Genomic DNA, 24,070 nt, shown 5'->3' on the forward strand with positions numbered 1-24,070 from the left:
ACAGATAAGATAAAAGGCGTATAGAGTATTTGTACCAGATGTTTATGTTACTACTAATACTAGGTAACAAGGCTATTTTAGGAATAGAAAACGTGACTACACCATATATGGAAGTTCATTTGAATGTAGCATTGACCAATGACTGGGGAGAACAGCTATGAGTAATTGGTAGAGCGCCAAGTTTGAACTGCCCAAGACGCTGCCAATGCTCTGAGAGCTACTCTTGTATGTAGTAGTATGATGTATGAAATATGATGTAGTATAGCGCATGCTTCCGTCTGTAATTACCCTATCTGTGGAGTAAGACATGGTTAGGCTTATGTACACAATTGTGCATACTTGGATAGTATAGACTGCATAGTACATGTAACATATGTGTCAGCCAGGTTCTGTCTGGCTGTAGGTGGTATCAAATCATCAAACGTAGATCCTGTTGGCTCCACCCGCTGTTGTTCATGTAGACATTTGTTTTCGGCTTTGTCCTCACGTGCATCGTAAGCCACTTCTAGTTATTTACCAAGACATGAGGTGGCTCGTGACTGTTCGATTTTAGCTGGAGGGGGAAAGTAGGTGTTTCAGGGTTTTGGTTGGGGGGGGGGGGGGGGGTCGTGATCTTTGGGCCTCCTTCCCAAGGGTGTACCATCTGGCATGCATTTGGTATGCGGAAGCGTGACCTGAAAACTACGAAGGCTCAGAACTACATTAACCATATTTTTCTCTGTACTAATAATACTATGTACAAACATACTGTTGAAGATGATCTACACTTTTTATTATCATGTCCCTCGTTTATATTGAGGAAAGACAGAAGATTATGGACGTAATTACCTTGTATATTGTGCATCCTATAATCCGTCTTCTTATGGACCGAACCAGTCAGATAATGTCACATAGTCCTTAATCTTTAATTCTTTGGAATTCTACATTATTGTTATGGTTATCTTCTTTATGAGAAATCAGGAGAAACCAGACTGATGCGTATGGCAGAAGAAAAGCGGATCCTGCGAAAAGAACTCTACAACAGACCTGAGCCAGCTTGCAGATGTGCCCTATGTGGCAGAGAATGTAATGCTCGTATAGGACTGTTTAGCCACAGTCGACGCTGTAGGGCTGATATCAATTAGGATTTTGCCATGGTCAATATTGACCGAATGAGGCCATATATAGATTGAAGCCGTCAGTTGCAGTAGCAATTTAAGTCCTTAATTTCTAATGCTTTAAATCTCTCTATTATTGTTATGGGAAGTTCTTGATACAAGTCTTGAAGTTTTGTACATGTACTGTTTTAGATCTTGTTTGCACGTGTTGCAATCGATTGAAGGATCGATCGACTGACAATTCGGACTATAACCTCACAAAGATAATGTCATAATAAGAAAATTGTCTGTGTAATAGTATCAGGAGTTCAGAATATTTTCGCCCCTCCTTAAGGCCACTTTTGCCCCCCGCCCCAAGGAACCAAAAGCGCACAAACCAGATACCCCCCCCCCTCAAGCTCACCATATACACCCCGGGGCGGGTCAGTAACATTAAAATGCGTCGCCTATAGGTGTCTTTTTTAGACACCTTTACTTGTTAACCTTCTGACTACTGCCTTACCCAGTAACCAATAGAGAATCGGTACCCAAACAGCTACTTCAGTTTGCTAAAGGTTAATTAGCATACCTCTACTCTAGTCCAGGAAACACACAGATTGACCAGGCTACTAGTACCTCATGAATGAAATTATACACTGTATCCCTGGAGCTGAACCCAAAAATTAATTATTATGTAAATCAGCTAGCTGCGGGGTGTATGGATGGACGCATACTCATAATATTCACAATACTAATCTAATGACAACCTTGGTCTAAACACATTCAGAACTTTTATGCGGTTGTTAACTCTCCAGACGGCTACACTAAGGAAACCGTAACCACCTTTCATGTAAGGGCCCCAATCGGCACCTAGTTGCACGCTTCCATAATTAGTTCTGTGCACATTATAACACATAGCCACCTGCCTCCACCTCTCCGAATGCTCAACCCCAGTGATGCATAGCCAAGAGAGATGGGCGATGATCAGCCCAACAGCCAAGCTCGTCAAGCGTATCACAACATCCACACAAATGCCTGTGCACACTCGGGAATGTTTAGAAAAGACCGTGACACTGTTTTGTGAACTTCTACTTACTGTCATCAGCTTGTGGCGCTGACAAGATATCACTGTGTTTCTTCTTGACTTGCTCGACATTTTCTTGAATCTTGTCGATCATACCACGGATTTCTTCCACCTAGGTGATCAAAGAGGGATCAAGAACTCCTGTTGAAATATGCTTACATGCAGCTTACATGTGTATAAAAAATGTACCAAAGAAGATACCAAGCAAATTCCATAAAATCATTACGGAGTTATGGAAATGAGGGGGTGGGGGGTCACAAATGGAAGATCCAGATTTTAATATTTTGATTTATCTAGCAGTTGACTGTTACAGACACTGACCTCTTGGAAGAATTCGTCCATGAACCCTCCACTGTCCATGTTCACCGTCACCGCGTCTGGCCCCACATCGTCGTCGTCACTTTGGGCCTGCAACGGACAAAATCGAGATTTTTACAAGAATAATAACACCCCGATCATGTGGTGATCAATTTTTCAGGGGAAAGCAATTCCCCTGAGGGAGCCACATCCCCCCTCGGTCGGCCGGCTTGGATGGGTACAAGGTTTTCTTTTCTGAGCGACATGTTTTAAGCTAAATCTCACCGCTTTCAACGCCGCCAGCCGATCCCTCATGGTTGATGGTGTCCCTTATTCCTTCGGTGAATCTCTCCAGGTCCGGCGGAGGGAATATCCTAAATCTCCGTCGAATTTTTGGGGCTGGGATCGATCTCCTCCCCTTGTCGTCTGGTCCTGTCCTCCGTTCACCGCTAAATTTCAATCACCGGACCACCTCCACAAGGCGCATGCCCAGATGTCTATGGCCACACCCGGAAATTGCAAATTTTTCGGTAAAACGGTCGGTAAAATCAGACGATTATGAACATGCGGGATTCACTTCTCCTTTCGGTGGGGGAAAATTGGGTTGCATCTGGAAATATGTCGGACAGAATCAATAAAAACCCTCCCACTCAGGTTCGACCCTGGCCCGGGCATGGGACCATTGACTTTGCCCACATATGGAAATAAATATTCAAATATTTGCAAATACTTTTTATGTGTAACATTCATTCCTATGAGAGAGCTGGATAGAAATGGAGAAAGCTCTGGATTGTGAGGAAATATTATAGATTTCAGAGGGATTATAGAGAAGGATAGTGATGCTTGGAGAAAGCTTGATTGACTTACGAAAAATCTGCAGAATATGATTTACATACATCGGAAACGTCACAGATCCCGTAACCCTCGGGCCAGCGAAGTTTTCCGACACGTTCGTAATATTCGGCGAAAGTCTCCTTATATGGTTCGGAATGGCTCGTAAGGTTCTCCGACTTCTCCCGACCACATGATATTTTGCGCGGTTTTTTATCACGTGAGCTGTACCAGTTCAAACTGGTTACCATCCCTCCCTAATCTTCACGTTGGAAGCACGAACAGGTAAGGCAACGAGCGTCTGTAATCTTCAACGGATCCTTACCATCCTTTGGCCAAACGCTAGAACAAAACGTGCCTTAGAATCCATGTGTGAAGTAGGTGCGCTCAGTTTGTAAATTGTGAACGAGAAATGATTTTCTATGGCGTGAAAGGCACGGTATTCTCGGACGTTTCGATACCACTTGTAAGCCGCCATGACTAGTGGTTGCGTCATTGAAGTGCGGCGGTTTAGGGATATACAAGACCAAATTTATCAACCATTTATGGATACACTTTTAGGTGACGCGAGGAAGATATTTGGCGATTTGTGTTTTTATTCTATTCATCTTCAAGTCATTTTCACTTGTGATTGTGCGATTGTTGGGGTCATGTTCGCGCGGAAATTTCCATCATGGCCTCAAAAAGCTGACAAAAAACACGTGATGTCATTTTTTATTCTTCTGATTGTCTGGTTTATTAACATTTTTGTACAGCTATCATTAGTTTTGATGTTTCGAGGGTGCTGCTTTTGTAGGCAGGCTCTGTTGCTAAAAATTCTGCGTACACAAATTTTGCCAGTGCCCCCCTCCCCCTTTGTCGCGGCGAAACCATTCCGTCCCTTTGTGTCATACCAAGAAAATGAGTGCACACGATGACGTAAATGGTTGCCTATGGTGACAAGAGAGTCATCTCATACAATATTTGGAGCAATATATAGTAATTATATGTGCTAGGCTAAACCCCCCTCCCCCTTATTTTTGTACTTTCACTGTTGTCATGTTTTGTGAATATGATTTATGTAAGCTGATATCGCAATTGTCTAGTGTATCTATTTATCAATTATGGTACAGTTGATGCTTTATATTAGGGTCATAACCGTGTAAAATTACTAGGAATGAGCTTCAAATGCAAATTGTCACACAAAACGTTCAAGACCTTAGATTTAACTAAAAAAACAAAAGGGGTACTATTTTCCAGTAAATCATTCATGGTGTATCAATGAAGGTTTGTAAACAATAAAACAATTAGATGCTCACAAACCCCGTGCAGACACTTCCTCATTGCGAATATTTTCGGCAATGGGAGCTTTCATGCTTTTCACACGCATTGCTATCTAAAATTCCAACACCAGATTTGGACCGTGGAACTGATATTCAGTTGTGTTCTGACTTATTTTGTCAACTTCTGCGGCACAATTTTCAGTGACATGTGTTTTCTCGGGTGGGTACCACTTAAAAATAATACAATGCTGCCCTCTAGTTGGTCAGATTGGCCTTTGGCTGTTGGATGCTGGCTGGTGACGGGCCCACAGTCTGGCTGGCACCTCGGGTGATACAGAGCTCATCATGTTGTATCCCTTATGTAATATGTTAACCTGTGTTTTCAGAGTTCTCTGACTTGATCCACCATGGCACAAGAGATTGCTGGCGCTAACGATAGACAACCTGCAACCTTCAAGGTACTTCAGTCACATTTTTCGTCACAAACACATGTGTACTGGCCAAAAATGATCTCCGTTGAATACATGAATTTGATGTTAAATTCTAGCCCTTTCAGATTGTTATTTTAGTTGTATTTGATTGCCTCTCACATCCGGTTCCTTTATCCAGCTTGTACTTGTTGGCGATGGTGGCACTGGAAAGACGACCTTCGTAAAACGCCACGTGACAGGAGAATTCGAAAAGAAATATGTTGGTAAGTCATGGTGCCATTGCATGTAAGCTGGCTCACCGTTTGAACTGCGCTTGTGTGTTGTTTTTCGGAGTTGAAAGCCACTGAGGCATGGTATAGTTGAGGAAAGACCATTTCCTTTAACCTTATGAATGCAGGTGCAGTTGAAACTGAAGCAGTTTTAACACTGGTCACCAAACAGGACTGCTTGCAATTCCAAGTTTGCCTTTACTCTTGTAGGATTTGTAGTTGCATAAAGTCTGAATTTACTGCTGTTTAGTCACAACCATTGCACTTCAACTTAAAGTTTTCCAAAATAATGTTTGCTGTTTTCTAAAATCTGACACTGTCTGTCTTTCTCACATTGCAAGTTGATTTGTGTCCATTGAGCAAAGGTTATGACTTTTGAATGGAGATAATAAGAGCTATACAAAAGCATGAAACGTGATTGGAAATGATTGGTCTAACGACTAACAATTCTTTTATAAATACAAACGGAGACACAAGTGTCCTGAAAACAATGCTAGAGAAAATGTATTAATTTAAAAGAAGAAGAAAAGAATTATAGAGAGGAAATAGCCAAAGACAAAATAGTACAACATTTGGCTCACCCCTGAGGTGAAACAAAAAAATGCATAATCCACTTCATCAACCAGTCCTTGCGTGCACCAAAAGATGAGCCTAGTCGTTCACAATGATTCAGACATACCTCTGTTTTGATGAACAGTGATCTTTATCTACTGGGTATGAGTGGACACGACACAAGAGCCTCCTGGTGCATGCTACATTAGTTAGACTTAGAGCTGTTGTGTGATGTGCTAAAAACATTTTACATCATAAAACTTTTTGCTTGTGCTGTTGATACATTGTAGTATGTTCATGCTTAGATCAATTTCAGCACTTAACAAAGCTGCAACAGACAGATATCCCATGGATTGTGCATGCATGTAGGGAATTCAGGATAGTAACTTGTATTTTTTTCATTTGAGGTTTGTCAATATTATCCATGATATTTCACCACTTTGTGTGTGTGTGTGTGTTTCAGCAACTCTTGGTGTAGAAGTGCATCCAATTAAATTCAACACCAACAGAGGGGAAATTAAGTTCAATGTGTGGGACACCGCAGGCCAGGAGAAGTTTGGGGGGCTCAGAGATGGCTACTATATCCAGGGTAAGAACATTTTTGTTATGGTTTATTTTTCCTTAAGTAGCCTAGTAATCATTTGTCTGAATTATGTGACATGCACATCATGATGGAGTACACTCTCAAATTCATGAACATTCATATGGAATGGATTTTCCAGAGGGTTATAAATTACTTTTTTTTTTTAATTCTACTACTGGCCGTGGTTAAGTAGGTTGTTTTATGGTAAGAAATATACTTTCCTTCTTAGGGTATTAAAAAAACACTTCAAATGACAACTGATTTGTAAATAACTATCAAGAATCACAATTTTTTTGTCTAACCAAAGTTTTCCCCTTGTCCCTCCGCAGGTCAGTGTGCTATTATAATGTTCGACGTCACGTCACGAGTTACCTACAAGAACGTGCCCAACTGGCATCGGGACCTGGTGCGCGTGTGCGAGAACATCCCCATCGTGCTCTGCGGGAACAAGGTCGACATCAAGGACCGCAAGGTCAAGGCCAAAGCCATCACCTTCCACAGGAAGAAGAACCTGCAGGTAAGTTTAACATGTCTCTCCTGGAAGTAGGGTTCTGTGTGTTTTTGTGTTTTCATATGTATAGATATAGCCAACACAACAAGCATGAAGCGTGATTGGAAATGATTGGTTTAACAACTATCAATTCTGTTGAAAGTACAAATGGAGACTCAAGTGTCCTGTAAATAATGCTGGAGAAAAGCAGGAATTTGTTAATAAAACAGAAGAACAGAGAGGAAATAGCCACAGACAAAATCAATATTACATTTGGCTCACTCTGAAGCATTGCTCAAAATGCATAGTCCAGTTTATCTTTGGCCAGACGTGTGTGCACCAAAAAGATGAGCCAAGTCGTTCACAATGATTCAGACATACCTCTGTATTGATGAACAGTGATCTTTATCTACTGGGTATGAGTGGACACGACACAAGGGCCTCCTGGTGCATGCTACTTAAGAGCTATAAACTTTGTGCTTGTTTAAGCAGCACCACACTGTTGGTTCTGGTATAGTCCTAACACCTTATTTCAACAGCCAACTTATAATCACCACAGCAAATGTTCCATTTCCTTCCCACCACAAAATTAAATCCTAGCAAACATTTCCTAACAGTAATTTTTGTTTTGTTGAGGTACACAGTACTAGACTCTAGTACAGTTATGACTAACAGCAAATTTAGAGAGAGAAAAATGCAACATCATGATAATGCAAATGGCTAAGATTTTTTGTTGTTATGTTTTTAATTTCTAGTACTATGACATCAGTGCAAAAAGCAACTACAACTTTGAGAAGCCATTCCTGTGGCTGGCCAGAAAGCTGGCGGGCGATGCCAACCTGGAGTTTGTGGAGATGCCTGCCCTTCAGCCACCAGAAGTACAAATGGACCCAGAACTGGCCTCTCAGTACGAACGGGACCTCAAGGTTGGTAGCACTTATTATATATATATAGCCTGATTAAATCTCGCTTATAGCAGCCTGCCCAACATCTTTTGGCTTAATCCTCTTCTGCGAGTTCCAGCCCTAGACAGCCGAGTTTGTGTCACACAGACTAGTATCTTTGAATCACATTTAGCATGGGAGCCAGTGTTGATAATTTCTAGCACTGATTGATAGTTTGTAGCACTACAAATTTTATCAGCTTGAACCCTACGAAAGACTTTTTCCATCTCATTGTAGTTTGGGGGCTAATGTTGATAATTTGGGGTTTTCAATTTGTGTTTTTAAGCCTACGTCAATATGTTGTCATCAAGTTCATGTCATCAAGTTCAGATTTTTGGGACGGACAGAATTTATTTCTCCGTCTCAACAAGCAAATTTCTGTTCTGACTGGGAGGGACGGGTCCTGGAGACAGCCTGAACCTATAAAGATGCATCTTTTTATAAGTATAAGATCTATAAACACAGAGTTTAAGTAGGATGTTTTGCTATGGAAAGTCCAGCTCTAATTATATTAAAGCTTACATTTAACCAAGTACATTTAGAAACATTGTATTTTTTTTTGGTCATAAAGGCTTAGGGTCTGTACCTTATGTGACTTACTGTATTCTTTGGATTGTGTTCTACTTTTGTGTCCATTGTTTCCCAGTGCGTGGCGTGTTTTCAACATCAAGTCTGCATCACTTACATTTGCAATACTTCTCTGTTAATTCTACAGCAAGCACAGGAGACAGCCCTACCAGAGGAGGACGACGACTTGTAAATACAGAACAAAAAGTACAAACTTCATGTCCAAAGGAACACTTCCCTCCTTCCAGACGTTTCAACTTTTCCTCTGCAAGGACTCTAGTGTATAATGCACATATATATCTCTGAAGGGGCATCATCGAGAGAGAACCTTTGATATCACATGGTAGATACCATGGTCGTATTTGGTATACAGAAAGCTTCCAAGCTGAGACAACAACGATGACTATTTTCAATTACGTCCTATCTTCAGGTTTCAATAAGAAGTGTAAGGTTTTGAGGTATGGATATATACGAAAAGCTGTTACAAACAGCATGTATTTGGCTAGCCTAATTAGATGTGATAGTATCACTATGTAGAGATAATAATGTATTTCTCTGAAGAGCTTCTCTATTAAGTATGTTAACGAGCCCCTGTGCTTCTGAAGATTCAGGTTCTGTAGCAAACCCTTTAGTTGTGTAAATTTTTTTATACGTTTTTTTTCCTGCAAAGATAGCTGCATAAGGATACCACAACCACAAAGTTTTGGGAGGGTTGGTTTCCATGGCTACGTGATGTGTATGGGCTGTCAGTATGCTTAAGATCATTTCCTGTGTGTGGATGAGAGTAAAGCTTACATATAGATGGGTGGCAGTATGGCCAGATATGTTAATAAATATACCAGCATTCCCATAGCTTCTGTTTCTCAATCTTGTCATGTGTAACCACACCATTTGTATTAATTTTGACTTTAAAATATGACCACCTAAAAGCAGAATAAACTATTGTATTGCATTTCAGGATGCATGATTGTTTGTTTCTTCAATTTTTTCCCCCAAACAACATGGAAACCACTTCACAGCTGCTTGAGGTTTGTGTCTTCCTCCATGTAATCATCCTCCTAACGCCAGGTCCCTAACGGCATTACCTTATGGGGCCCTGCTATCCCATGCCCTATAAGTGGCTATTATGATTGTCGCCACAAACAAGCTGTCAACCAGTGGCCTTCAGGCCTTGTTACGTGGTGACCACGTTGAGTAAAAAAAAAAAAAAAAAAAACCCATTGAATAGGCCTTTCTTGGGCTTGTTGTCGCCACCCTCACACTCAGGGTTGACAATCACGGTAAAGCCTATGATATCAACCCTGACAAATCAGCCACAGTATTCGGTTATTAGGGGTGCCTTGCTTATGAATATTAATGAGCTTGCCCTTATATGGGCAGTCAGCCGTTGGGGATCGGGCGTTGGCATGGTGAGCAAACAAAGTCATGGTAATACGTAACATGATTGGCTGATAGCTTCCCAGCGGCCTTTGCGAGACAGCTTGCGACAACAACAAGCCCAAGGAAGGCCTGTTCTCTGATTGCTTGACAATCATAATACCCGTAGGTAGGGCCTGGGACAGCAGGGCCCCATAAGGTAGTGCCGTTGGGGACCGGGCGTTAGGAGGATGGTTGTCGCAAGCTGTCTTGCAAGGCCCCTGGGAAGCTATCAGCCAATCATGTTACGTATTACCATGGCTTTGTTTGCTCACCATGCCAACGCCCAATCCCCAACGGCTGACTGCCCATATAAGGGTAAGCTCATTAATATTTATAAGTATGGCAGTCCCTAACTGGTCCGCGTACACAAGGTAGGATAGGTAAACACAAAGTTTTGACACGACTGTGGTTCCTCTGCGTAGGAGAATGCATGTAATAAACATTGAGGGGAAAGTACTTATACCATATTTTCTTAATTAAAGTACGCACCCCAAGTTTCTAAATTTATCTCTTGTTTGAGAGATGGCTTACCCTTCGCATTTTCTGACAATTTTTGGGCATTATTAAGTTTGATCAATGTTCGGAAGGTCTAAAGAAACCCATCATGAACTTTTCGTTTGTGAGAACTAATTTGGAAAGACTGCTATACACCAAATTCAGTCAGTTGAGTAGGTGCAGCACTGTAAACAATATTCCATACGACGAGAGATCCCTAAATAAGAAACTTACAAGTATGTATAGTATAGCAGGCTTCTATAGCTTTCCTTACAAGGTCAATGATAATAAGTACAGTTATTGATGGTAAGATTAAAACTATTTCTTCTGCTATGACCATCCATGTAATTGATGCATTGGTCATCTCCAAATCAAAGACTTGCACAAGACATAACAAACACACGTAGTACATCAATCCATCCACCCGTTGTAATGTCCAGAAACACCAAAGAGACAGACACACAGGTAGACACAATAGATAGCACACAAATGAAAAGTTCAAAATGTTTTGTTCACTTTAATCTGGCAAGCGACTGCCTTCTTGGGGCATAGCAATACTCCATTTTGGAGTACAGAATCTTAGCTGTGACTGTTTTGCAACATGTCCACATGTAGCTCGCAATAGTTCCATATTCATCAAGGGGAATCCAAACTTCTTCACATAGTCTATGAGAGGCAACAGCTAATCTCCAAGCAGATCCACGGTGCGTAATGTATAGTATCAAACTCCGGTGCCCGTTTGACTCCCTTAGCCGGCTATACTCCTTGGCCAGCTTTGATACTATCTTATGGCACCATAGGATCTGCCTGGATTGGTAGAAAGGTGCGATTCTTGTCTCCACACATCAGAACTTGTTTGATCGCTTCCTCCCAGTGTACCTGGAGTCAGGTCTCACCTCCCTGGGGGCAAAAGAGGATTGAAAAGAAAAGTTTCAGCTGTATTTAACCTTTAATACCCATAACAAGTGTTACTAAGGTCCCCATTCCACTAGATAGAAATCACCTGATCTAAATTTCATTTATGTGAGTATTGATTTCATCATCGGAATATTATGCAAAATGTAAAGGTATGAAAAGACAACAAAACACATAAATTTTTGTCTTAAATATGTTGAGCATCCTGTTAAGATCACAGCAAGGATGCCACCCTACTGGAATGGAGGTGTAATATAACTAATCATCATCTGGGCATATAAAAGTTATCCAAAGGCTGTCTGCACATATACGAAGTTAACACAATCCACTTTCAAAACTCAGTGGCCCCATGGTTGAATTTTCCAAGCCAACATTAATTTTCCTCATGAACAACCTGCATTCTTCCAGCATTGATAAAAATTTCCACAGCTCTTCCAAAAAATGTAGAATACTGTTTACCTTGCAGTGATTTTGTCCACATACTATAGTGACCTCTTACTGCAAAGTCCTGATATCACCAATATTCCTTTATTTTCTGCTGTACTGTAAAATTGAACTGCAAACACCAAAATTAGCCCCTTTCTACCCCGCATGCAGTGAGATCCCGTCCAAAAATAAACAAATTTACACTACTCACTTTCCTTGTCGCCTTCTTCTCTCCTTCTTCTCCATTATCCAGTCGCGGGACTTCTTCACAGATTTACGAGGTTTGCCTTTTCCACGTTCCCTACAAGTAGGAGAAACAATAGGTCAGAGCTGTGCTTTGGTTCATTCATTGATATTCAGAGGTCCTGCTATGTAGATATCACTTCATCCCTCTTGTTGATTGTACTGCATGACTGGTAAACTGCCTCATGGTGTAACAAACCAGGTTTTTACTGAAGATCTGCATATCCGGACAGATTTATTTGATCCACTCACACTGGGATGGGCCCCTAGTCTTTTTCGTCTTCTCCTTTATATCCTTCAGGTGTGACTCTCCTCCAAGACAGGAGCTCCCACTTTATGTTCCATCTTAGAGAATATCCTCAACAAAAGCTAGGTACTCTTTCAACCTGACTTGAGTGAGGAAATAATTGTTAAGGGCCTTTCCTAAGAGCACAAAATTGGGGCCAGCTAGGGATTCAAACCCGTAGCCTTTAGGTTCTTTGTCAACAATGCTGACCACTTGGGCCACCTTATGGGAGTAAATTGTTGTTGTATGGTAGATAAAGCTCACCTTGTATCTGTGAAGTGTGCCTGGTGTGCTCTGTCATCAGTTCCAAGTGCCTGAAACAAAAACTCACTGGTAAGGACTTGGACCTAGCAGAATTACCATTCAAAACTATCAGAAACAACATTATCCATACTAACTATTTGAACATAATACATAACTGGAAGAAACAAAGCATCCAAAATGGCGAGTAGACCATACCTTTGGCAATTTCGTCATTGTACCACCAGCAAATAGAACCAGGAAAAATCTGAAACAACGGAAATGAGCACAACATGTACTTCTTTTCAAGCCAGTGTTTTACATTTCAAGTTCAAGATGGATTAAAAATAATGCCAAGGGAAATAATGTTGTAATAGCCTGACTAAAATCGCGCTCCTAGCGGCTGGCCTTATAGTATTGCCGCCGCCCTCATTAACCCCAGCCAGCGAGACATTGTGTAAACACAGGCTAATATTGTAATTCTAACTTCTGCCTCATAGAACATCATGTTCCTTATATCAGTCCAACAATAAATACCAGATGATATACACCACTTGGTCAATTCTTATTTTACAATAAAGAATAACATCACTATAAAACACTATTTTATCATTTTCAAGATTAACACCTGGTGTCAGTTGATACATAAAGTTTATCACTTTTAAAAAAAACTCACTTTTTTGCTCTTGTGCTGTTGGGAAAATCAATCACCACCCCTCCGGAGAAGCCTGCCTTCATGGCTTGTGTGGTGATCAACTCCAGCTAGCAAGTGTCAAAAGAGGCAACAAACATAAATCAAAGGCTAACATGGCTGTCAAGACCAAAACACCATATTTAAAGATTCACTTTCAACAAAGCTACCTTCAAAATCTGTACTTTTGATTTGACCCACAAAACTGGCGAACCACCTTTCGGCGTAACACACCATTCAAACAGGACATCCCTAACCGAAGCTACGTACCCCTTCTTCACTGAGTTGAGTAAGGAAATAGGCGAATGTGCCTTTTCCAAGGGCGCAATATTGGGACTGGTTAGTGCGAGACACCCCTTCAACATAAGGATACTTCTTACCTGGTCTGAGTTTTCAGGATAAAGTTGAAGCACAGCCCTGGCACCACGTGCCTGACGAGGAAACACAAAGACTAATTAATGACAGACTAATTAATGACCACCTGCTTAATCTTTGAAACTTGGTCAACACATTGAATTATAATGTAAACATGATAAACAGTGAAATACCTGAAGTAGAGTATGTCACAGAAGAAGAATATAGCCAAGACTGCATTTAGATACAGTAACTATTCAACTAAACTTTGGCACATTTTACTAGCCATGTTGTAGTAGATATGATGAGTGATCAATAAGTTCTAGGCCTGATCCAGACATAAGGTACACTACTCAATTTCTCAGCATAATTTATATAGAATGAAGTTGTTTATCAATAGCTAAATTTCAAATCATTGCAGTCATTGCTTTCCAGCCAACATCCTTTCCAAAATCAGTAAATGGTGAGAAAAACAATGGTAAACTGTGATCAGAGCTGTGTGTGTTGTGTTCTTCATGCCATGGAATCTTCAAAATGTATGGCTTTTTCTTGGTGAGGATCAGAACTTACTCATAAGACACCAGAGCAGTACATACCATACAAGCATACAAAGTAGAGAAGAACTTGTACAGCCTCTTTGGTGGATTGTGGCTCTTTTTGTCTGCATTACACAACCACTGTATGGCTGAGATACTACAGAGAATGGAAGGAAGGAAGGAATAAGACTACAATTAGTGATGACTTCATTACTTATTTTTGGCACAGAAAAAAATTCAACATGTTCCACATATACACATTTCCAATATATTAGTCAAATATCACATACTACTACTAGTAGTAGTGGTTCTATACTACACAATTGCTCAAAAAGTGAACTTAAAAGCACTGTAACTTAGTGTAAGTAACGTAAGGTTACCAGTTTACGGTCGATTTGTTAATAATGCCGTTTTATGGAAAGCGCGCAGGTCGGGAAGTGAAAAGCTGTCCTTAATTGGAAGACATCAAAGTCGGTCTGCGTCAAGCTCTGTGTGGCATCATATTTCTTCTGAGGATTTCTCGCCGTACGAGCGTCTTTAATAAACAAGTCTGCAGCCAAGAATTCTTCCAGGGTGACCAATATACGGTCAGTTGGGTGTTTCTCCATGAGGTTATTTTTCTAAAGGACATATATCTGATCATTTCCCTTAAAAGTCCCCCACGTAGTTCACTGAGATAACACAATGGATAAATTGTTTACATATGGCCATGCCGCCACTTTGCATAGCCGCTAAACATTATCGGTAAGTCATCTTTGCCCCAACAGAACGCCATTCAGAGCACCATGCTGTTCGACAACTTGCACAGTGCTACTCATAATAATGGCAACGCATTTGGATGTTGTTATCACCTGTATAGATAGGAACTGGCCTTGAAATGCATTCAGTATACATGTGGCTTGCTCACGCCGTGCCCTCCCCACATAAATTAAACCCCAACAGCGCCCCTTGCGACAATTTCTCGCTCTCCAGTGCACCAAGCTTTAACGGGCAAGTCACGTGATGCAACATGGCGTTCGAAAACTACCCACTCGGCGAGGACAGTCACTTGTTTTTATGCAGTTTATAAGAGTTTCCTTGGACAACATACATAAAATCACCATGCATTCTTGAGATAAGAACTCCAGGTTTGGTTTGAGGTGATGTTTCAATTCATAAAGAGTTTGTTGGATTTTAAAGAGGGGACGAAAATAGCCGTCTAGAATTACGATCAGAACCGGGTCATCTGTAATAGTGTTGTGCGCACTCAAGCATAAATGTAAATTGTTGTCGGTCTTTTCAGACGTGATTTGCTGGATGCAAAGTTATAGGATAAATAAGGCAAGACAAATAGATGATATAAACGTACTTCTTTCCTACTCAAGAGAATTTTCTTTTTTACAATTGACCTCGAAGTCTGCATCCACCAATAAGTGACCGTAAACTGGTCCTGCACGTAAACTGGTAACCTTACGTTAGATGGAGAAGGGAGGTTTTTTACAATATATACCTGCAATATCATTTTGAATCTTACCTTATAACCCCATCAAATGTTCCTGGTCTGAAGCACATGCCCTGCCCCATGTCACTTAGCAACAGGTCTCCTTCCACCTCCCTCTCTTGTGCTACATCTGTGTAAGGTACCATCAGGACACTTTTGACAATCCTCTGAGGTTTATCACAAGTACAAAAAGGTACTATTTCTGGTATTTAGTGATGAAATTGTTGAGCCTGGTGGATGAGCCAAGGTTTGATGCCTGTTTGTGCCCTTTTTTTTCTTAAACACTAGTTACACTTGCAAATTTGAAACACAGTCGGGAATACATACCACTTTCAGATGAAACACACAGGTGTCAAACCTTTGCCCTTAATCAGTACTAAACAGTCAATAATAAATTATATTACCTATGATGCTAGACATAGATATAGTACTAATACTAGTACCTCCTTATACTGTGGAGGCGATGAAATCTCGAGGTTCGTAAAAGTGGTCCATGTATGATGGTCAACGTACTGTCATCTGAAAGCCATTACACACTATCTACAACACTTGACCATCAGCGGACTTACCCAACATGTTAGCACTGATGTCCATCCCAACCCACATATGGTCCTGGTCAGTCAAGAACTCTCCACTCAGTCCAGACCCACACCTGAAGAGTTGGGCAATACCCTGGTGTTAACAGTGTCTTATGCCCCTTCGATAGAAATCTTCAGCAAGCATCTCTTCTCTTGTTAAATTACTTTGATATAAAATGTGGTCAAGTTAAAGATATGAAAATTTGAAACCCATTTGGATTAACTCTGATGTACACTGAGCACCACTTTTTCCCCAACTACGTGCATAAGCTTTTGCATTTATTTGTTGATAAGATAAAATATATGTAGTTACATTTAAGTGGAAGAAAGGATAATAGATAAGTAGCTGATTTGAAGAAAGTAATGTCTAATGTTGTGGAAGTGGGGCAACCTGAAATGCTGATGGCACAACCTGGCTTTTGACTCAGGCAACCAGGCTGAAGTTAAAGTATTTCGAGCACTGTAACATCCCTAGACAAACAAAGCAGGCTGCACTAACCCAAGATCCAGAAGATAGCAGGGCGTGTCCTCGGGGAGGTTGAGCATCTCCACCGCTCTCTCTGTCAGCTCCTGCTGAATCTGGATCATACGGGAACTGGGAAAATAAAGGGTTAAGGCTACAACAAGATGCTAGTTCATGTTTTTTAGTTGTGAACTAGCTCACTGGCTGTTCCCAAAAAATGAGAACATCATGATGCTTCAACAACTTCTGTCCTGCTATCCCAATGCTTCAACCCAAGCTGTTGTCCCGAAATGCTTTAAAAACGGGCCCCTCTGTCCTGATGTTTTACGGCCATCCGGCTGTCCAGCTTTTCTGCTGCTTCAACCTCCTCTGGTCGGCTGTCCCAAATTATGTTTCATTTTCAACCCCCTGGATCCCACTGTACCAATGCGTCAACCCCCTCTGTCCTGCTCTCCTGGAACTTCAACCCCCTCTACCATGCAGTCCCAAATCATGCTTCAAACCACTCTGATTTGCTGGCTCAAAACTCAAACCCCTCTGGCCTGCTGGAGGGGGGCCCCAAAGCCCTTTTCCGTAGAGCGTAATCGGCGGTTTTAATTCTACGTACTCCGTAGCGGGACCGTTCGAATTCAACGTAGAGCGTAATCGGTGCATTTTGCGTCGAGCGATATTGGCCCCCTTAATTTAACGTATTACGTAGAAGCAGACCGGATTTTACCGTAAAACGTAATTCATATTAATTTTTCGTCAAGTGTAATCAAAGTTTCATTAAACTTAACTAGTCTACCGGCAAATTTTACCCGCGAAAATGCTGGAAATTGCGTTTCAAAGGGTCCAGATTTCAAAATTTCGCCGGACATTCCTTGCTATGGCTCAACACTTCGGCACTGGACATGGTGAAAATATGTTGCGGGAGCGTCGTCCCCCAACTAGTAGAAATCTTTTTACCGTAGCTTAGTTAACAAGCAAAATGTGCCCCTTAAATGCAGGAAATGGCATTTCAGAGGGTCGAGATTTCAATTTTTCTCTGGGCGCTGGGCGGCCCTTGCCAAGGCTTGCGACGGCTTGGGCCTCCGGCGCTCACGACTCTCCGGCGCCCGGCGCCCTCAAAGACGTTTCTCTGACAGAAATGTCATTACATTGAGCATATGGTCTGCCAGCAAAATTTGCCCCTCAAAATCCAGGAAATGGTGTTTCAGAGGGTAAAAATTTCCAAATTTTCCCGTCTACCTTACGACGGTTCGACTGTTCGTGCTTTCGGCACTCGAAATCTGAAAATGATGTTTGGGGGCGTTGCCCAGCTTAAAGTTAAAACCATGTGAATTTCTAATTGGATGCTATTGAACTTAGCTTAGTCTGTGAGCAAAATTTGCCCTTCAAAATGCATAACATGGCGTTTTAGGGGGTCAGGATTTCACAATATTCCCGGGGGAGCATGCCCCCAGACGGCCTAGGATTGTCGCGCCTCCGCTTTCGGTGTTACAAGTGCTGAAAATTACGTCACATTTTTGCTGTCGCCGCCTTTGGCCAGCAAGACGTCTTTAGAAGTTAAGTAATTGATGGAATTATCAGTTTTGGTTAGATCTCATCTTCACATGTTCTGCCGTCGGCGGAGTTCAGGCAAAAGACAATAAATATTTGCATAATGCATTATGAAATTTCGTAATTTAGCGTAGAGCGTAATAAAGTATCCATAATTTAGCGTATTACGTAGCCGGCCCTCCCGAATTTAGCGTAGAGCGTTGTCGGTACCCCCCCTTGGGGGCCCTCCTGGAGGGCCCTGATACCTAAAGCCACTCTTGATATGCCTTTGTTTTGGTGCTCCACCCCCCTCGGCCCAGCTGTCACAAATTATACTTCAACCCCAGTCTGTCCTACTGTCCGGATGCTCCAACCACCCCACCCCAAGGAGGAAATGGCCTGGTGCAGGCATTACACATGTTGCTCCAGAAGGCTTGGACAGAAGGAAAGCACCCAAAAAGCTTCAAACAAGACCCCAAAATTCTAATCCAGAAGCCAAACAAAGAGAACTACAACAACACAAAGAGTTACAGACCAATCACATTACAGAGTATCATAGGCAAACTGCTACAAAGAGTGATGAATAACAGACTGATTTGGTTTCTTGAAGCAGGAGGTAAACTTGCAGAAACACAAGATGCATACAGAAAACAGAGAACATGTACACAGACCATCCTCAGACTTGTACAAGACATCCAGATGGCCTGGCAAGATGGTGAAACAGTGATACTGGTAGTAATGGACCTTGAGTCATGCTACGAAAGAATATGGAGAGAAGGCCTATTGTGGAAACTATGGAAGATGGGTGTAGGTGGTAGGATGCTTGCCAATATACACGAGTTTCTGAACAGATGGAACAGATTCTGTGTAAATGACTACACGACAGAATGGAAGGAAACATATGTTGGCATACCACAGGGTGCTATACTTTCACCCACACTCTGCAATGCTTACACATGTGATATGCTCAAAGATGTGAGTTCTGAACATGGAGAATATGCTGATGACAACATGCTGTGGAAAAGGGGTAAGGACATAGATGCACTAGTGAGTACAATTCAGAATGACATTGACAGTACTCTACAGTGGTGCAACAAATGGAATGCAAAGATACAAGCTGAAAAAACTGAATACATGGTATTCCAACCTCCTAAGGAGCAGAGAAAGAGAGTGGTACTACAGATGGGAAACAGCACATTGACAGAAGCAGAAGAAAAAAGATTAATGGGTATATACATGGACAGATACTTACATATGAGAGCACACGTGGAGCATCAAACCAAGAAAGCATACAAAACTCTGAAAGCAGTAGCCAGTGTGTTAGACCCAAGAACGGGACTTGACCAAAATACAGCTACACATGTGTACAAGACACTTGTACGCCCACATGCAGAGTTTGGAGCATCCTTGATGGTTAATGCAACAGACACGGCTGTGAAGAAGTTGGAAGGAGTACAGAGACAGGCGCTGTTGAAAATCACTGGATGCCTGTCACACACTTCTACTGAGGCACTGGAGGTGCTAACAAACGTTATGCCCCTAGATATACACCTGAGAAGTATACAAGCCATGGAGTATGCCAGACTCCTAATGAAGAACAACAATACCATGATAGGACACATGATGAACAAGTGGCAAGCTACAGAGCATGAAAGAACACCTACAACACTGACACTGTTACACAACTGCTATAGACACAGCGTGGGTAAAAGGGCAGCGGACCCAGTTGAGGAAGAGTTTCAGTACAAAAGTGAAAACATCTCCTTCAAACCTGTACGAACTAAAAAGGTCTTCAACATACGGGAGGTACTGAGCAAAAAGGAAGGAGCTGTTGAGATACAAAAGATGCTTGGGAAGGTCACACACGAAGATGTCATCTGTTTTACGGATGGCTCAGCACTAGGAAATCCAGGCCCAACGGGCAGCGGCGCTGCAATATACCTAAAAGGACTAGACAGTATACCGATTTGCCTGAAGAAATCAGTGTCAAGTGAAGGCAACAATTATATAGGAGAACTGCATGGTTTGTTGCTGGCGGCAGAACTCATTAAGAAAAGCAAGATACACGGAAAGAACATATTTATACTATGTGATTGTAAATCAGCAATCGAAGCTGTATCACATGCTGGGCCACCCAGAAGCAATCAAGAAACAACCATGAAGATAAGAAAGACACTAGCTGAAATTGCAGAAAATAAGAACAATTTACAGATCCTATGGACCCCTGGTCATATGGGCATTACAGGCAATGAGATAGCAGATGGTCTTGCAAAGGAAGCAGCTAAGGAGAGTAAAAAAGAAGAACACATGATGATTGCACTTATGACAAAACAAGACATCAAGAAGGAAATCAATGAAAACTCCACACAGAGATGGCAAAATAGATACATGCTGTCGACACAAAGTATCTTAACGCACAGTGTGATCAAGAAAGTGGGAGTAAGAAGAATGTTAAGTAGTATGACGGATAGAAGAGGATATATACTGCTGAACCACATACTAAGCGGACACACAAGACTCAATAGCTTGGAGAAACTGACCAACCCTGAGTGCAAAACAGACCTGTGTAAACACTGCTTGGTGCCGGAAACCATAGAACATTATTTATGGGATTGTGACCTTTATTCAGAGCAGAGAGAGAGATTACAGAGAGACACATACCTCTGTCTGAGAGAAGAGGGAATGATGACAGTGAATCCAGAGGATCTGGAAATCTATGCAGGATCAGAGGAGGAGATTAGCAAGGAAGGAGTGGAAAAACTCCAAACAGCCCTGATCAAATACTTGACAAGTACAAGAAGATTTGAACAATGACTGATGAGAGGGAAGATGGAGAATGAGAATAGACAACAAAAGGAATAGAAGAATGGAAGTTTGAAGGGATACCGACAATGTGTGCAAAAGCCGACCAATTGGAAAAAGCAGCAAGAGTGTAACACATGTGTTTGGATGCACATAGAGAGAAGGGAATGAAGGAAAGCACATGAGACCATTTACCGACAACTGAAGCGGTTAGAGAGACAACAACAACAACAACACCTCTTCTTGCTATCATGGATCCTCTGTCATACCACCACCCCTCATGTCCAAGTTTGCAGTACAATGTCATCAGCCCTAATCGCCATTCATTTTCCTCGAACAGCCTAAATTGTGGCACAAAATGAGGAGCACAAAAAGTACGTGTTCAGACACGATCAAAAATCCCTTACTTGGACGTGTACTTGCGAGCTTCCTCTTCATTGTAGAACTGTAGGCAAAGAAAAGGAAATACAATCAGCATTGTCCCTGCAACCGTATCTCACAATTGTCGGACATTTCTGATGAAAAAGACCCCAGACGAGGCAGAAAACTCACCACTTCTGGAGGAGCTTGGTGTTCGGGTCTTCTTCCGGAAGCCATCTTAGCGAGCACGTGGAGGTCAAAGGGTAGAGGTTAGTTTTCCATCATAAAGTTTAGCTTTGTTCCAAAATTTGAAGCCCTTAGCATATCCTAATTGTGTGTCGTGGTTATGTTTAAGACATGTTACAGAATTAACGGGATTTAAATGCGATATAACGACGAAAAAGATGTCAAAAGTGCAGAGGTTGGCGTCCCATGGTCGTGACGTCATCACAGGGGTCACAACCTTCATGATGGCGGCGATGTTGGCCGCTGGCCGGCCGGCGAAGTCTCTTCGGGCTTTTACTCGGACGAAAACCTTTCCGAGCCGCACGATGGCGGCTCCGCTCTGTCAGAGGAACACCAGGAACGTTTTGAAGGCCACGCTAGGAGCCTGCTACGCGAAGTTTTTGAGCAGCGACGCTTTTTCTGATGGCAGGTCCGGTTGTTGTTCACCTTACGCAACACTGCTATGTGGTGGGAGTGTCCGACAGGTTGAGAGCGTTGGCCAACTCTATCAGCACGGGAGCATGGTGGAAAACCTGTACTTAAAGTTGTTAGAAGATCCCGTTGTGCTGAGAACCTTCGGAGAGCTTTACGACCGTGAGAGAGATGTAGAAGAACTACAAGATGCTGACCCGATCGCTCAAGAAGCCTTGGAAGAAGATCAGATCCTCAAGTCGCATCCTGTCGTTGGTATTGGTAGTTTTGCAGCCAACTGTCAGCGATCTTGGGCTTTCCTTCAAGGGGATGCTACATCACAACCATTTGAGCGATCTCAGGTCAGAAGTTTTAGGACGGACTGTAGGCAGCACTATCAGAAGTTCCATCACAGAGAGAGGCAAGTCAACGTCCACTATTATGACGTGCTGGGCATCACTCCAGCCGCCACTCAGACGCAGATCAAGAGCGCGTACTACAAGAAGTCTATGCAGTTCCACCCAGACAGGAACAAGACTGCGTTCGCCGCCGACAGGTTTGTAACAGTCTAAAATCATGTTGCTCTGACTTCAGACAGATAACTTGAAGATAAAACTAAACACATCTCTACTCTAGATCGGAGATCTCTCATTATTCAAAGTCCAAATTGTGGGACCGCGTGGCACAATCGGCAGCACGTTTGACTCAGGCCCAGAAGGTCCTGAGTTCGAACCCTGCCGTGTCACCGATCTTGTGCCCTTGGGAAAGCCAAGGGCACTTTACATGACTTTCCTCACTTCACTCAAGTGAAAAATGAGTATATAGGTCTTCAGCAAGTTGAACTTGGTAGCCTCAAAAAAAAGAAAGAACAAATGACAGCTTCTAGAATTCCGTTCTAGAAGCGAAGGCGTTATTCGAGATTCTACTTTGCCCAGCGGCATGTGCTTGGCCACGTGTGAATCGTGTGCTCTCACCACGCAATCCTGCGTGGCCGGCACAATGCCGCAGGATACTTTATGACTATATATTATACTTACAGGTTCACTGAGATCACGGAGGCATACGAAGTGCTCAGCCACAGGGACCTGCGAAGGAAGTATGACCACGGAGTCCTGAACAAGTCGGACTTGTTGAGGGAAAGGAAACCGACAACTCCGCCGCCTCGACAGGAGGGCAGCAGACAGGCCTACTCAGACACTAAGGTCCAGAGTAGGGGCAATCTGGGCTATAACATGGACGAGTGGCTAAGGGGTCACTACGGAGACGCTATGGAGCAAGAACAGAGGAGGAAACGCGTCAGGAAGAACTATGAAGACTATAAGAGGGCCGAAGCACGTAATAAGAAGGACTCTTATATTGCACTTGTCTTGCTTGGTATTGCAACTGTGATTGCCTTCATTTTAAAGTAACGTTGATTTTTTTAAATTGAAAGTGCTCAAGTGTAGTACTGTAAAAATAACATCAGTTACAAGTACAGAGGTTTAGCTACAGGTTTGGACCTGTGCTTAAACCTGAACAAGTTGAACCTGTGGTCTTCAATAATGACGGAAATATGAATGAACAGGTTACGGAATGTTTAGTTAGACTTCAGGTATCTTGTTCCCATGCAGTAGCGAGGATCTGAAATCATAGATGGTGCTGATTTCAACGTTTTCATCTTTTTCCAGTGCTAAATCTTCATCTTTGTGGTCGGAATAACACGTTTTTAGTTACAAAATAAGTCAGTGATCCCGACCCAAGCATCTGGTGCACTTGTAGTGTACTAGTACATGTAACGTTTTACCTCAACAAACTAAAACTCTATATAGCTAGTTGACACCACATTTTAAGTCTAAGATATAGATATGTGAATCCTGAATCAACAATGATAATTGTGATAATCTTGCAGCTGAAAGTTGAAAAAGTTGTTTTAAGATTCAAATATATAAATCCTCATACAAAGATGACAATTTATCACTTAAAGTAAAAAGACTGTTGGCTCAGTTGGCTTCATGTAGAACTTACAGATATTTGATCAAACTTGTTTCAGTATAGGAACAGGTATGGATTTGTATGTAAACCTGTGTACCTGTACCTGTACCAAAAATTTATTTAGGTACACAGCTCTCAAGCCAATAGATACTGGGCTATACTTAACTTTTGTGTGGACAGTGTTGCCAAGATAATCAGTGCCTGTACAAATGTATACTTAGTTTTCAACAAATATTTTGAGTGTGAATAGTTTTTCAAACTGGAACTT

General features: G+C 42.0%; 4 protein-coding genes across 5 annotated transcripts in view; 2 read left to right on the plus strand and 2 right to left on the minus strand.

Moving 5' to 3' along the window:
* The window catches only part of LOC118426420 (syntaxin-like), a gene marked incomplete in the record, with an annotated part of 66,181 nt that extends 63,017 nt beyond the window's left edge, over window positions 1-3,164 (minus strand). Inside the window, 3 exon segments of the mRNA XM_035835793.1 lie at window positions 2,173-2,272; window positions 2,482-2,568; window positions 2,743-3,164. Of these exon segments, the coding sequence (XP_035691686.1) occupies window positions 2,173-2,272; window positions 2,482-2,568; window positions 2,743-2,772 (217 nt within the window).
* A 241-nt stretch (window positions 3,165-3,405) lies between these two features.
* On the plus strand, window positions 3,406-9,346 carry LOC118426421 (GTP-binding nuclear protein Ran). Of its 2 annotated transcripts, none has more exons than XM_035835794.1 (7): window positions 3,406-3,573; window positions 4,937-5,008; window positions 5,160-5,244; window positions 6,266-6,391; window positions 6,715-6,902; window positions 7,631-7,801; window positions 8,535-9,346. In XM_035835794.1, the coding sequence occupies exons 2-7, from the start codon at window positions 4,958-4,960 to the stop codon at window positions 8,577-8,579; spliced, it is 666 nt and encodes a 221-aa protein (XP_035691687.1). In that variant the 5' UTR covers window positions 3,406-3,573; window positions 4,937-4,957; the 3' UTR covers window positions 8,580-9,346. The 2 variants fall into 2 exon arrangements, with proteins under 2 accessions (XP_035691687.1, XP_035691688.1); XM_035835795.1 differs by lacking the exon at window positions 3,406-3,573 and adding an exon at window positions 3,775-3,849.
* Window positions 9,347-10,793: 1,447 nt separating this feature from the next.
* On the minus strand, window positions 10,794-21,432 carry LOC118425846 (probable 18S rRNA (guanine-N(7))-methyltransferase). The gene is made up of 13 exons (XM_035834959.1): window positions 21,388-21,432; window positions 21,243-21,280; window positions 16,549-16,644; window positions 16,041-16,123; window positions 15,505-15,601; window positions 14,052-14,148; window positions 13,482-13,532; window positions 13,087-13,172; window positions 12,630-12,678; window positions 12,435-12,484; window positions 11,853-11,942; window positions 11,108-11,200; window positions 10,794-10,983 (listed from the first exon to the last, which is right to left on the minus strand). The coding sequence occupies exons 1-12, from the start codon at window positions 21,430-21,432 to the stop codon at window positions 11,146-11,148; spliced, it is 837 nt and encodes a 278-aa protein (XP_035690852.1). The 3' UTR covers window positions 10,794-10,983; window positions 11,108-11,145.
* A 167-nt stretch (window positions 21,433-21,599) lies between these two features.
* LOC118425296 lies at window positions 21,600-23,677 on the plus strand. Its single transcript, XM_035834101.1, has 2 exons — window positions 21,600-22,387; window positions 22,871-23,677. Exons 1-2 carry the CDS (start codon window positions 21,600-21,602, stop codon window positions 23,238-23,240), a joined length of 1,158 nt encoding a protein of 385 aa, XP_035689994.1. The 3' UTR covers window positions 23,241-23,677.
* Window positions 23,678-24,070: the final 393 nt, after the last annotated feature.

The sequence above is a fragment of the Branchiostoma floridae genome, chromosome 11 (genome assembly GCF_000003815.2).
Source record: "Branchiostoma floridae strain S238N-H82 chromosome 11, Bfl_VNyyK, whole genome shotgun sequence".
Classification (NCBI taxonomy): Eukaryota; Metazoa; Chordata; class Leptocardii; order Amphioxiformes; family Branchiostomatidae; genus Branchiostoma; species Branchiostoma floridae.